Here is a 15,102-nt window from a genome sequence, read left to right as displayed (position 1 = left end):
CCAACTAAACCCTTGAGTTTCAGCAGAGATCATTCACTCTCTGTATGGATCCTGGGACAGCCTTAATTCCTGCTTTCTTCCACATCATGAAGATGGGGGGAAAGAAAGACAAATGAACCCACTACTCTGGCAATATCTCAGACTGTTCACGGAGGCCGAAATGTACCAAGAGCCACAGATCTGCTGTAAAGAGAATGCTATGGCAGTATTTCAAGGACCATTAGATGAACGGTAGGGCATTTTTGCACCATCACTCAATGCCTGAAAATAGCTCCTTCCATGAAGCCTCTCCAAGCCATCAGTATCTAACCGAAACTGAGTATGTGTGGAAACCACGGGATGAATGGGTATCCTTTGCACAGTAAAAGAACCCTTCCATTTCAATCTTATTCCTCAGGGGCAACCATTTCTGAATTAACAGATGATTTTAAAAAAATACAGGCAAATGATCAGAAACCCAAGAAGCCACAACGATCGATTACCAAAGCTAACTAGCATCAGAACAAGAAAGGTCCAAGAGATCTGACAAAGTAATTGTAACATTACTGCAGTCGCAGTATTTTGCTTGGCCCTAAGTTTTGAATGAATACAGATTAAAAAATCTCTATCCCATCAGTTTCTTCAATTCCTCAATACAAGTTGATTCACAATACATACTCCAAACATCAGATTTTAAATAATGCTTTAATTTTGTTGATTATTTTGCCTTGGTGTTAAATTATAGAATTTCATAAGCTTTTCAAATTGCTCAATCCTTTGTGAAGTTTGATCTTCTGGAAATGATTGACAATTTGGAAGGTGAGGGAAGCACATAGTATTCTCAGCAGTAATGTCTGATTAAACATTATTACATGAAGAGTTAATGCAGGAACATCAGACAGTGCAGATAATGCAAACTGCAGTTCATCCAAGGTAACTAATTTTAAACAAGACACGGACAAATGACTTCTTCCATTATTTCTACCATCAAGGCAAAACAAGGACATTGCCCAAAATGTTTTCCTTATGGCTCAGATAAATGGAGTGAGGTCAAACTTGAATAAAATATCAGATGAGTGGCTGAAAGAGAGATGGGCTTTTACCCAATCAGGGGTCAATTTTCATTGAAGTTGTCTTGATTGCAAGAATGGCAGATACAAAAAGAGTAGGAAGAGGATAACAGGGATGATTCATCCTAGAAAACAGCATGGTGAAGAGGGAAGGAATTAATAGTGGGCGAGATGAAGCAAAGGGTTCGACAAGTAAGGACTTTCATTTCGGATGTTTTGAGAAAAAAAAACTCTTTCATCTTCATCGCATCAATATTACACGAAGAAAGACAGTCCTTGTATCTGAACTGATTTCTGGCTGCAAGATTGCATGATTTACCAGCACGGCTGTGTGTAAAATAAACAAACATCCTCACAAAGGAAAGAATTCCTTGCAGGTGCCAGTTGTCTAAAGGCAATTAAAAATGTTCCCTTCTGCAGGCTGGCTGGAGGAAGACGCCCGTCATTCATTTGTTTTGCAATCCCATTTTTGGATCACCTGTTCATTGCTGGAATAGGACAGCCGAGGTGGCTACAATGGGACCTGGACAAACAGGTGACTTGTTTTACTTCAATATCTCATTTACTATCACTTCCTGTTGATGCACGCCAGCGAGCAGTTCTCACCTCGTCGCCATTCTTCATGAGAGCTACACCTGTGTATCAGCTGGTTATTTAACAATATGGGGGCATCAAAGCCAGGCACATTCTATTCTGCATCAATGAGTACTGCGCTACATGATGTGGGCGCCCACTCCACCGGTAGAGGAACCCATTTCAGATTTGTTTGACACCAATTGGGGGAAAAAAACGATCCACAATGCACAAAAGAGCACTTCCAGACGACAGGGAACCCCTGCTGTTCACATCAATGAACCCCTCTATGACTGGTTGGCCAAATCAACAGATTGAGGGCTGGCTTAAGCCAGTTGAATGGACCACGATGGGGCCAATGTCATTTCACGTGGGCAGTGCAGCATCACGTACTCAGAGTCATAGAGTTATTACGGCACAGAAAGAGGCCATTCGGCCCATCTCGTCCATGCTGGCTCTCTGTAGAGTTCAAGAACTCCAAGTGTGGTTATACCAGCCAGTAAACCAAGCTGATCAGCATCAGGATTAATAGTTAGTTGTTCATTCAAGGTTACCAGATGAAAATCAACATCATTAACGTGGACCAACATTTTTCTTTTTAAAGTTTGCTTCAACGAGAGAAGCTTGTAATTTGCTGACAGGTAGAAAGCAAAGAGCTCAGCATGCCTTTAACTTAGACCACTTAAACACTGGAAATCCTGAAAGAGAAAACACAGCAGTCAATCAGTTTCTAACGGCCGACTCCAACATCACATCTTGTCAAAGTGTCTCCAGCCAACCCATTATTAGCCTGTCTTTTCTCATCCGTATGCAGGTCGATCTGCCCTCTTCCTCCAGCCTTCTCAGTTTTCACGCAACTATTTTCATATGGATTTGCATCCATTGGCTCTGGTTGCCTGGGTCTCCCTCAGCAACAGCAAACTGAAGGTTCAAATGAGCAGCAATGCTGAAACTGGCAGCCAAGATGGCCTGTTTTTCCATGGGGTCTTGGTGACTGCTGGTGGTCTAACACTCGCAACGAAACATGTTGCAGGGCGATTTCACAATGACACTTCATGATGCAACAAAAAGCATGACAGCACGACACCATCACCTGGGAACTGCACAGCACAAGCACTGGCAAATTTGAGAGTCCATAACAATTGAAGGGCAGCCGAAGAGCAGCTGGTCTATCAAGCCTGCCCCACACATCATGTCGGCTGGAGCATCGCAACGCAACACTTCCTACCACTGCCTGCTCCCCCCCTCCACCCTGGCAGCCACATCACCCCCTCAAAGAGGCAAAATTCTAGAGAAAAGCCCTGGCCAACAGGAAAGAAATTACTCCAGCACATTCCTCTCTGACCTCTTCAGGCAATCAAACCCAGTCAACCAGATCACATCGACCATGTGTTAGCTAGAAAGCCATTTACTTGCTCTATGTATTTATCACAGTCACTTTGCTTACACCAAACATGACTCAGAGGTGGTCTATTGGTTCAATGGAAATGCAGCTCCCCAACATACAAAAATTCTCCTCTGACAAATAGAACTGAAAGCTAGTTGCATTGGAAGTGACCAACAAAAAATGCGAACGATAATGGACAGCAAATCACTGCTTTCAGACCCTGAAAAGTGACTGCACTGTTCTTGACAAAAGCAAAGTAGCACAGATGCTGGAAATCGGAAATCAAACCAGAAAATGCTGGAAATACTCAGGTCACGCAGCAACTGACAAAGACAGAGTTAACGTTTCAGTTCTGACGGAAAGTCGTCGAACTGAAATGTGAAGTCCGTTTCTGTCTCCACAGGTGCTGCCTGACCTGCTGAGTATTTCCAGCACTTTCTGTTTTGATTGCATTTTTCTTTTGCTGTGCCAAGAACCACACCATGAAAACGTGCTTTAGACTCCACAGCTAAGCCACCTGTACCCACTGCAGGCTTTAAAGCAAAACACTGCAGCACCTCTACATGAAGTCGTGTCTGGAAATGAGATGAAGCAGGAAGCTGCACTGTAAATACAGTTTCCTCACCTTGCCCACAGGGCAGGGGCAGGACTCCATTTCCAGCCATTTTTGATTGGCATTTCAAATGAAATGAACTCACTGACCTGCTCACAGGAGAACTGCAATTCATAAGCAAAAAATCTCATCCTTTGCTGAAGAAGAAAATGGTCTTTGACACAAGTTCCAATTACACGAACCTATCAAGCTGGGCTAAATGATAGGGCATTAACAAGGATCCTTATCAATAAAAAATAATTTATTCATACAGTGTATTACATAACCACAGGATATGCCAAAGAGCTTTCCAGGAAATGAAGCACTTTTTGAAGGGTATTCACTGTTGTAATGTGGGAATCGCAAGAGCCAATTTGCATCCAGCAAGCTCCCACAAACAAGAATGTGGTAAATGACCAGATTATTTGTTCCTTTGTGATGTTGGTTGAGCTATAAATATTGGCCAGGACACCGGGGAGAACTCTCCTGCTTTTCTTCAAAATATTGCCTTGGGATCTTTCACAACCACCTGAGGGGGCATCGGTTTAACGTCTCTCGACAGACAACGGTGGAAAGCCCCGTGCACAAACTAAAAAAACGGTCGCAAAGTATCTTGAACAAATAAACCGCTCAGCACAACTTCAGACCAACAATCACTGCCCATTGTCTTCAACCCTGAGCCCACAGCAACAGAAGGAATAAACGTTGCCATTTTACTCTTCCCATTGGCTCGCCTGCAACCTGCACAAAAAGAGGACAGTGGCACTGCTCCAAGATTGAATTTGTCCTGAAGAGAGAGTGTTATTATTTTGTAAGCTTGCGGGACAGATGAAGTCCAGTTCAAACTACAGTCCAGATTGACATAAATGCTGACCCGAGCAGTGATTATACACAGCAGCGTATGCATTACGACATGCTTCAAATTCCGATTAATATTGAATAAAGTGCTCTTTCACCATATTACAACAAGTATTTTGAACACAGTGCATTTGCATCCACTTTACTGCGATTAAAATGAGCACAGCCTGCCAGCCATTCAGAGTTTTATCAAGGGCAACTGTACAGACTTGTTGCAACAAACCTACAATGCCAGGAGCCTCAGGTTCACATGCAAATCAGGTCACGTTAACACAAGTGCTGACAAAGTAAGAACATCGATGTCAAAGAATATTAACTGTGCAGGAAAGATTCCAAATACTTCGGCATGGCCTTGGCATTCAAAGTTTAAAAAGTGAATTCTTGTCTCTCCCAATCGACAATGCCGCTATCACTGCTGACAAGAATGCAGCTGGTGGTTCAAGCACTTCAGCAGCAACACTAAGAGCCACGTGTGTGTTTGCGTTTTCGATTCTATTCATTTTTAGCGTTCGCACCGATGAATACTGCCAGTCAACTGTGCTATTTAGCCATTTCACCTTCACTTTATCCTTGCTCTGTAAAACCTGTTGTTGCAGCACAATCGCTCCAAAGCTGCACTGCATATCATACTTGTTGGTGTGATATTTTGTCAGGAGGACCAAAGCAATGGCAATTCTATTCAAGCACAAAGCATTTACCGAACAAATCACTGATTCCCGTTACAAGATTTGGATGCATCTGTCAGCCAACAAGTAAGGACTTCAGCCATCTGGGTCCCACTCATTGCAACTCCCTCCCGAAACTCCACTGCCTCAACGCCTCTATCTTCTCCTTTCAGAACCTCCCTCTTTAGAAACCACTTCTTTGACCAAGCTTTCGGTCACCCACTCCAATTCTCTTCCCTTGGCTGAGCAGCCATTCTACTCACATCTGTCTGGGGCGACTGTGGGACATTTCCAACATTAATGACAAAAAACACAAATTGTTGTTCCTCATATCCACGGAAATACAGGACAGAGCCTGACAGCCTTTAGCTCAGCTGTCAGATTTCCAGCAGATTGAGGTATCAGTCACAGAAACAACAGCAGGCAATTCAGCCCTTCGAGCCTGTACTGCCGATTAGATGGTGGCTCCACTTGGGTTCTGGAACCCTTCATACCCACGACTAACAAAAATCTACCAATTGCAGTTTTGAAATTTTCAAGTGATCCCCAGCCTCAACAGCTTTTTGAGGCAACAGTTCCAGAATCCCACTCCCCTTGACACGAAGAATAGCTTCCTGCGACATCCCAGAAGAGCCGAACTCTGTGAGCTGATGGGTGTTGTCCTACTGGGAACAATCAAAGCACTCAGCTGAGCAGAATGGGCTGTGTCGGGCCACGGCCAATTTGCAATGCAATGGGAGAAATACAGGATCCTGAAGCACTGCAGGCTGCTCCTGAACCAAGTATTAAATAAAGACAGAAACTGCTGGAAATACTTTCTGATGAAAGGTCACAGACCTGAAATGTTAACTCTGCTTCTCTCCACAGATGCTGCCAGACTTGCGGAGTATTTCCACCATTTCTGCTTTTGCTGCAGATTTCCAGCATCTGCAGGATTTTGCTTTTATTTGAGCAAAATCAAGTTGTCGACAAGCTGAAAAGACTACTCTTAAAAGCGGTGAGGAAAGAAATCACAAGCTCTCAGGGAGTTTCAAGCCATAATGAACCAAAAGAGCGAGAAAAGACCATCAGTTTGATGGTCTGCAGCAGTCCAGTGGCGTAACCCATTAGTGCAACTTGCCTCGATTCCAATTGCAGCTTCCCTGACATCTGGTCTCAACAAATGTGCAAATATGACTGACTTGATTGACAAGTGAGTGCACTCCAGAAGCAATGAATGCACGAAGCTTCTTACAGAAGTTTCAAAATCACCTCCGCAATCTGGGCGCACAAGCGTTCAGTGCATTTACTGCTAACATCTCGGTGGCAGTTTGAAATTCTCCTGAGCAGCTCGGCCTTTGGAGATCTGAGTCAACCTGCTGCATTATTACACTAAATCCCTGCGCAAGTGTTCCATCAGAATGAAGGCCATTCAGCCCCTTGTGCCTGTTACCCCATTCAATGAAATCATGGCTGATTTATATCTCAGCTCCACTTATCCGCCTTGGTTCCCGAACTCTGGCTGAAGAAAAATCTTGGTTTTGAAATATTTCAAGCAAATCCCCTCCCCCGGCCCGAGCTTTTTGGGGTGAGGGGGAACAGTTCCAGATTTCCACTCCCCGCCCTTTCACAGAAGGCCAAGACATGACTGACTGAATGGTCTCCGTCTGTGCCAGAATTTTCAAACTTTCTACATAATTCTCAGAATCTGGTCTCAGGAAACAGTTTCTCTCTATCTCCCCTCTCAACTTCCATCATCTTAAACACCTCACTACTGAAAGACGGCTGTACTTCACATATGGCTAAAAGGTGAAAGGACTGACAATTATCTTTGTAACGCACAATCGAGACCCACTTTTATTTCCAAAAGGAGTCTCTTCTGAGATGTGTTCTGAAGCAGGGAATCCAACCTTCATTTGTCAGTTTTGACAAGGAAGAACTTGCATTTAGATAGAGCCTTTAACAACCTTAAGGTATCCCACAGTGCTTTAGACCCAATGAAGTACTTTTTCCAAGAGGTATCACTGTTATAATGGAGGAAACTTGGCAGCCAATTAATGCACAGCCAGCTCCCACAAACAGCAATGGAATAATGACTGGATAATCTGATTTTATTGATGCTGGTCGAGGAATAAATACGAGGAGGACACCAGTTAGAATGCCACTGCTGTTGTACAAAATAGTCTCATGGGATTTCTTTGATCAGTTCATGGGATGTGAGCATAGCTGGCAAGACTAGCATTTAATGCCCATCCCTAATTGCCCTTGAGAAGGTGGTGGTGAACTGCCTCTTGAACCACCGCAGTCCATGTGGGGTAGGTACACCCACAGTGCTGTTCGGAAGGGAGTTCCAGGATTTTGACCCAGTGACAGTGAAGGAACGGCAATATAGTTCCAAGTCAGGATGGTGTGTGGCTTGGAGGGGAACTTGCAGGTGGTGGTGTTCCCATGCATCTGCTGCCCTTGTCCTTCTAGTTGGTAGAGGTCGCGGGTTTGGAAGGTGTTGTCTCAGGAGCCTTGGCGAATTGCTGCCACTATGCACTGGCGATGAAGGAAGTGAATGCTGAAGGTGGTAAATGGGGTGCCAATCAAACAGGCTGCTTTGTCCTGGATGGTGTCGAACTTCCTGAGTGTTGTTGGAGCTGTACCCATCCAGGCATATGGACAGTATTCCATCACACTCCTGACTTGTGCCTTGTAGCTGGTGGACAGACACTGGGGAGACAGGAGGTGAGTTACTCACCACATGATTCCCAGTCTCTGACCTACTCTTGTAGCCATAGTATTTATGTGGCTGCTCCAGTTCAGTTGCTGGTCAATGGTAACCTCCAGAATATTGATGATGGGGAAGTTCAATGATGATAATGCTGAATGTCAAGGGAAGATGGTCAAATTCTCTCCTGTTGTGGATGGTCATTGCCTGGCACTTGTTAAGGTCTGGAATGCACAGCCTGAGAGTGTGGTGAAGGCAGGTTCAATTGAAGCATTCAAAAGGAAACTGGATTGTTATCTGAAAAGGAAGAATGTGCAGGGTTACGGGGAGAAGGTGCGGGAGTGGCACTTGGTGAATTGCTCAGATAGCCGGTGTAGATACAATGGGCCAAATGGCCTCCTTCTATGCTGGAACAATTCTGCAATTGTGTGGTGCAAATGTTACTTGCCACTTAATAGCCTGAGCCTGAATGTTGCCCAGATCTTGCTGCATGATGGCACAGACTGCATCTGTTGCTCAGGAGTTACGAATTGAACTGAACATTGTGCAATCAGCGAACATCCCCACTTCTGCCCTTTCGTTGGAGGGACAGTCACTGATGAAGCAACTGAAGGTGGTTGGGCCGAGGACACTACCCTGAGGAACTCCTGCAATGATGTCCTGGGACTGAGATGATTGACCTCCAACAACCACAACCATCTTCCTTAGTGCTAGGTATGACTCCAACCATCGGAGAGTTTCCCCCGAGTCTCACTGACTGCAGTTTTGCGAGGGCTCCTTGATGCCAGACTTGGTCAAATGCTGCCTTCATGTCAAAGACAGTCACTCTAACCTCATCTCTTGAGTTTAGCTTTTTTGTCCATGTTTGGACTAAGGCTGTAGGGAGGTGGCAGAGTGGCCCTGGCGGAACCCAAACTGGGCGTCACTGAGCAGGTTATTTATTGCTGAGTAAGTCATTTGATGGCACTGTCAACAACACCTTCAATCACTTAACTGATGATTGAGAATAGACTGATGGGGCAGTAATTTGCCAGGTTTTACTTGTCCTGCTTTTTGTGTACAGGACATACCTGGGCAATTTTCCACATTGCAGGGTAGATGCCAGTGTTGTAGCTATACTGGAACAGCTTGGCTAGTGGTGCAGCTAGTTCTGGAGCACCCGTCTTCAGTACTGTTGCCGGAATATTATCAGGGCCCATTGCCTTTGCAGTATCCAGTGCCTTCAGCCGTTTTTGATAAAACGTGGAATGAATAAAATTGGCTGAAGACTGGCATCTGTGATGCTGGGGACCTCAGGAGGAGGCCGAGATGGATCATCCACTCGGCACTTCCGGCTGAAGATGGATGCAATTGCTCCAGCTTTATCTTTCGCACCAATGTGCTGGGCTCCCCCATCATTAAGGATGGGAATATTTGTGAAGCCTCCTCCTCCTGTCAGTTGTTCAATTGTCCACCACCATTCACGACTGGATGTGACAGGACTGCAGAGCTTTGATCTGATCCGTTGGCTGTGGGATCGCTTAGCCCTGGCTATCTCTCGCTGCTTCCGCTGTTTGGCACGCAAGTAGCCCTGGGTTGTAGCTTCACCAGGTTGACACCTCATTTTGAGGTATGCCTGGTGCTGCTCCAGGCATGCCCTCCTGCACTCTTCATTGAACCAGGGTTGGTCTCCTGGTTTGATGGTAATGGCAGAGTGGGATATATGACAGGCTATGAGGATGCAGCTTGTGGTTGAGTACAATTCCACTGCTGCTGATGCACCACAGCGCCTTATGGATCCTCAGTTTTCAGCAGCTAGATCTGTTCCAACATATTTAGCACGGTGGTAGTGCCACACAACACGATGGTGGGTACCATCAGTGTGAAGACGGGACTTCATCTCCATCAGGACTGCGCGGTGGTCACTTCTACCAATACTGTCATGGACAGATGCATCTGCAACAGGTAGATTGGTGAGGACGAGGCCAAATAGGAACATAGCAGGAGTAGGCCATTCGGCCAATCAAGCCTGCTCTGCCATTCAATACGATCATGGCTGCTCATCCATTTCAATGCCTTTTTCCCACACTATCCTCATATCCTCTTATGTCATTTGTATTTCGAAATCTTTCAATCTCTGCTTTAAACATACTCAATGACTGAGCTGCACAGCCCTCTGGAGTAGAGAATTCCAAAGATTCTCAACCCCTCTGAGTCAAGAAATTTCTCCTCATCTCAGTCCCAAGTGGTTTCCCCCTTATTTTGAAATTGTGGCCCTTGGTTCTAGACTCCCCAACCAAGGCAAACATCTTACCTGCATCTACCCTGTTTCTCCCTTTAAGTATTTTGTAGATTTCAATGAGATAACCTCTCATTCTTAAAAATTCTTGAGAATACAGGCCCAGTTTCCCCAAACTCTCTTCACCAACCTCGGAACAACTCAGGTGAACCTTGGTTGCACTCCCTCTAGGGCAATAATATCCTTCCCAAGGTAAGGGGACAAACTACACACAGTACTCCAGGTGCAGTCAAGTCAAGACTTCACTACTCCTGTACTCAAATCCTCTTGCGATAAAGACTGACATACCATGAGCCTTCTTAATTGCTTGCTGCACCTGCATGTTAGCTTTCAGTAACTTATTGACAAGGACACCCTTGTCCCTTTGTACATCTACACTTTCTAATATCTTATCATTTAAGAAATACTCTGCACATCCATTCATCCTACCAAAGAGGATTACCTCACATTTTTTCACATTATATTCCATCTGCCACATTCTTGCCCACTCAAGTCTGTCCAAATCCACTTGAAGCCGCTTTGCATCTTCCTCACAACACACATTCCCACCTAGTTTTGCGTCATTCTCAAACTTGGAAATATTACATTTGGTCCCCACATCCAAATCATTGATGTGTATTGTGAACAGCTGGGGCCCAAGCACTGATCTCTGCAGTACCCCACTAGTCACAGCCTGCCAACATGAGAATGGCCCGTTTATTCCTACTCTCTGTTTTCTGCCTGTTAACCAATCCTGAATCCATGCCAGTATATTACCTCCTATCCCATGTGCTTTCATTTAGCTAACCAACCTTCTGTGAGGGACTTCTGAAAATCCAAGTATACCATGTCCACCGACTCCCCATTATCAATTCTGTTAGTAACATCCTCAAAAAACTCCAACAGGTTTGTCAAATATGATTTCCCATTCATAAATCCATGTTGACTATGCCCAATCAGATCATTATTATCCAAGTGTCCATTTATCACATCCTTTAGAATAGATTCTAGCATTTTCCCTGTGACTGATGTAAGGCTAACAGGTCTGTAATTCCCTGTTTTCTCTCTCACTCCCTTCTTAAATAGTGGGGCGGTATTTGCTACCTTCCAATCTGCAGGAACCATTCCAAAATCTATAGAATTTTGGAAGATGATCACCAATGCATCCACTATCTTCAAAGCTACCTCTTTCAACACTCTGGGATGTAGAATATCAGGTCCTGGGGACTTATCAACCTTCAGCCCCATTAATTTCTCCAATACAACCTTCTTACTAATTTCCTTCAATTCCTCATTCCCCCTAATCCCTTGGATCTCTAATTCTGGGAGATTTCTTGTATCTTCCTCAGTGAAGAGAGACACAAAGTAATCATTTAGCTTCTCTGCCATTTCTCCATTCCCCATTATAAATTCTCCTAACTCTGCCTGTAATGGACCCTCATTTGTCTAAGCCAAACGTTTCCTTTAGGTTTTTCCCTCTTGTTGGTTCTCTCAACATCTGCCGCAGACCCAGTCTAGCAGCTATCTCCATCAGGACTCGGCCAGCTCGCTCAGTAGTGGTGCGACCAAGCCACTCTTGGTGATGGACATTGAAGCCCCGCATCAAGAGTACATTTTGTGCCCTTGCTACCCTCAGTGCTTCTTCCAATTGGTGTTCAACATGGAGGAGTGCTGATTCATCAGTTGAGGGAGGGCGGTAGGTGGTAATCAGCAGGAGGTTTCCTTGTCCATGTTTGACTTCATGGGGTCCAGAGTCGCTGTTGAGGACTCCCAGGGCAACTCCCTCCCGACTGGATACCACTGTGCCACCATCTCTGCTGGGTCTGCCCTGCCGGTGGGACAGGACATACCCGAGGATGAAGATGGCGGTGTCTGGGACATGGTCTGTAAGGTATGATTCTGTGAGTATGACGATGTCAGGCTGTTGCTCTACTCGTCTGTGGGACAGCGCTCCCAATTTGGGTCGAAGTCCCACATATTTTCTCCGGGTGCTCCGGTTTCCTCCCACAAGCCACAAGACTTGCAGGTTGATAGGTAAATTGGCCATTATAAATTGTCACTAGTATAGGTTGGTGGTAGGGAAATATAGGGACAGGTGGGGATGTTTGGTAGGAATATGGGATTAGTGCAGGATTAGTATAAATGGGTGGTTGATGGTCGGCACAGACTCGGTGGGCCGAAGGGCCTGTTTCAGTGCTGTATCTCTAATCTAATCTAATATTAGTGAGGAGGACTTGCAGGGTTGACTGGGCTGGGTGTGCCTTTATCAATTCCGGTTCCGAGGCCGTTGCCAGGTGGCCGTCGGGTTTTAGTCCTTTTAACAACTGAGTGCCTTGTTTGGCCATTTCAGAGAGCAGTTGAAGGTCAACCACATAGCTGTGGTCTGGAGTCACATGTAGGCCAGACCAGGTAGGGATGGCAAATTTCCTTCCCAAGGGTACCAGCGAAACTTAAAGGCTGTCTTGGTGACAATGCTCAGCTATAATGTGCTTTGAAGACAGCACCATACAATATAGTGTCTCAGTAACACAAAAGGTGCAGAAACAAGACTTTAGGACAGTATTTCCCATTGTACAACACAGGCTTTTCCCTCAGTCGTCGCACTCTCACTTGAGTTAGAATGTTTTCGGCCAACAGTTTAATCATAAAAGACCACTGCACTGTCACAGGAGCCATGTTCAAAACAGTCTTCCATCACGTGGATTTGAAAGATCAAACAGCATGATTTGAGGAAGAGCCTCAACCAATATCACCGAAGCAGCTCACCCGGTCATGTATCTCTTGCTGTTTGTGGGAGCTTGCTGTACACAAAATGACTGTCGTCATTTCCCAACATTGTAAGGGCAAGTACGCGACACCAGTATTTGACTACATGCTTTGGGGCATGGGAGGGTTGTACAGCCACAACGTCAATTCAAATTCTCTCTTCTACGCAACACATTTACGTGCCAATCTTGGGTGCAATGCGTAAGTACGCAAAGTAGCACTGAGGTATAAATATTCAGCTCTGAAGTGGCTGCTAAAATCACAGCTCAAGGAGACACAAGCAAGGTTCATGGGTTCAAATATCAATCAACTCACCTTGTAACTCACAAGAAAGCCTCGCCAAAGGGCCTCCTGGGATGAGATACACCATATTCCACATTCTATCTTTACACATTTCAATAGTTCCTTGCAAAACACTTTGGAAGTACTTATTTGGCTGTGAAGCGCACTGGAAGATTCAGAGGTGGTGACAGACGCTATATAAATGCAAAATCTTTCCGATCATGGAGCAAGAAAAATTTTCGAAATTATTGAACAAATACACATAGTGGTGCAGTATATATCCTGTGTGGTTTGGTTAGTGCGGACAGAGATAGGATGGGTATGAATTGGTTTGTGTGTGATGTGGGTTCAACATGTTTCTTTATCCTGTAAATGATCTCACCAAATCAATTTTGAAAGGGAAGACAGCTACTGAAACCAGAATCGGACATTACACGTACAGCCAGCCAACCCTCCTGAACCTTAACAACCTGCAAGTCACTCAACCCCAAAGGCTACTGCTGTATAACAGTAGAAGCTCAAAGGGAACTGTGTGAATAAGTACACACAGGAAAAGAATGCAGAATTGGCAGTGTGAACGCTTGCTACGAGTCCCGCATCCAGGACCCCACCTGGATCCAATCCCAATCACACTCTGAATTCCCTCCACCTCAGTTTATCCCACACCTCCTTTCCCTCAATGTCTGTCCAAATGGCTCTCATTGAGGCAGTCCATCCTTCACCCCTGTGGTCTAATCCCATTCCAATACCATTTCCCCCCTCCATCTACTCGTCTGAGGAATAAGGGCCCGTGCCCAACTTATCCCTTTATTCTTTAAAATAAAAGCAAAATACTGCGGATGCTGGAAATCTGAAATAAAAACAAGAAATGCTGGAACCACTCAGCAGCTCTGGCAGCATCGGTGAGAGAGAGAAGCAGAGTTCACCCTTCATCAGAACCCTTGTTCTGAAGACCCGCTTCTGAACTCTGCTTCTCTTTTCACAGATGCTGCCAGAGCTGCTGAGTGATTCCAGCATTACTTGTTTTTATATCCCTTTATTCTTGGTTTGGCGTGCATGAATGATTTATTTAAGGGACCTGTTAAATTCATGGTGTGTGAACACGGTAAATTGAATGGGCTGTTCTTGGTGTGTCCTGCACGGGGGTCCCAAGACACCCACCTCTCCCACCACCCTATCCCCAACCACCCCACCGCCTCTTTGTCCTCCCAAACCCCTCTGACATGTCCCTCACCTCAATACCCATCCCCCAACCTTCCTCCCCTCCCCCATCCCCTGGGAACTCGGGGCTTGCAGTATTGAGGCTGCTTCCCTCTCCCTCCCTCGACAGGCCCCCTCACCCGTCTCTCCCTCACTCTCTCCCTCCCGCCCGCAACCCCAGGGCCGCTCTTCTGCCGGGATTCCAGGCCCTCCTCCGCCCTGAGGCCGGATCGGGGCCGTGTCTTCCCGGCCTCCGGAGCCTCCTCCCTTGGTCTGGGTGGTGGGCGGTGGGCGATTCCCTCTCCACGGTGCCGGTACCGGTGCCACTCACCAGCTCATCCTGATCCTGATCCTGATCCCGTTCCGGCTTCACTCCGCCTGCGTCGCCCGGGGGTCAGGGTTCAGAGGGCGCGCCGGGGTCAGCGAGGCCGGTGACGTCACCGTCTCCAGGCTGCACAGCAAGACACCATAATCCTGTCCACTCACCTCCTCGGACAAACCCTCTTCAAACAAACCCTCATCCAGAAAACCCTCATCCAGAGCAACCCTCCAACCCTCCTCAGAGAAACCCTCATCCAGAGAAACCCTCATCCAGAAAACCCTCATCCAGAGAAACCCTTATCCAGAGAAAACCCTCAACCAGAAAAACCCTCATCCAGAGCAACCCTCAAACCCTCCTGAGAAACCCTCATCCATAGAAAACTTAATCCAGAAAACCCTCATCCAGAGAAAACCCTCCTCAGAGAAATCCCTCATCCAGAGAAACCCTCATCCAGAAAAC

General features: G+C 45.9%; 1 protein-coding gene across 1 annotated transcript in view; it reads right to left on the bottom strand.

The window, feature by feature from the left end:
* bin3 (bridging integrator 3) overlaps nt 1–14,739 on the bottom strand; it is a 129,764-nt gene extending 115,025 nt beyond the window's left edge. Inside the window, exon 1 of the mRNA XM_068023488.1 lies at nt 14,653–14,739. Coding sequence (XP_067879589.1) covers nt 14,653–14,660 — 8 coding nt within the window. The 5' untranslated portion in view covers nt 14,661–14,739. The remainder of the gene's footprint in view (nt 1–14,652) is intronic.
* Nucleotides 14,740–15,102: the final 363 nt, after the last annotated feature.

Source organism: Heterodontus francisci, chromosome 47 (genome assembly GCF_036365525.1).
Source record: "Heterodontus francisci isolate sHetFra1 chromosome 47, sHetFra1.hap1, whole genome shotgun sequence".
Taxonomy (NCBI): Eukaryota; Metazoa; Chordata; class Chondrichthyes; order Heterodontiformes; family Heterodontidae; genus Heterodontus; species Heterodontus francisci.
Note: the sequence above shows the minus strand (reverse complement) of the source record. Positions and strands in the feature narration are given on the sequence as shown.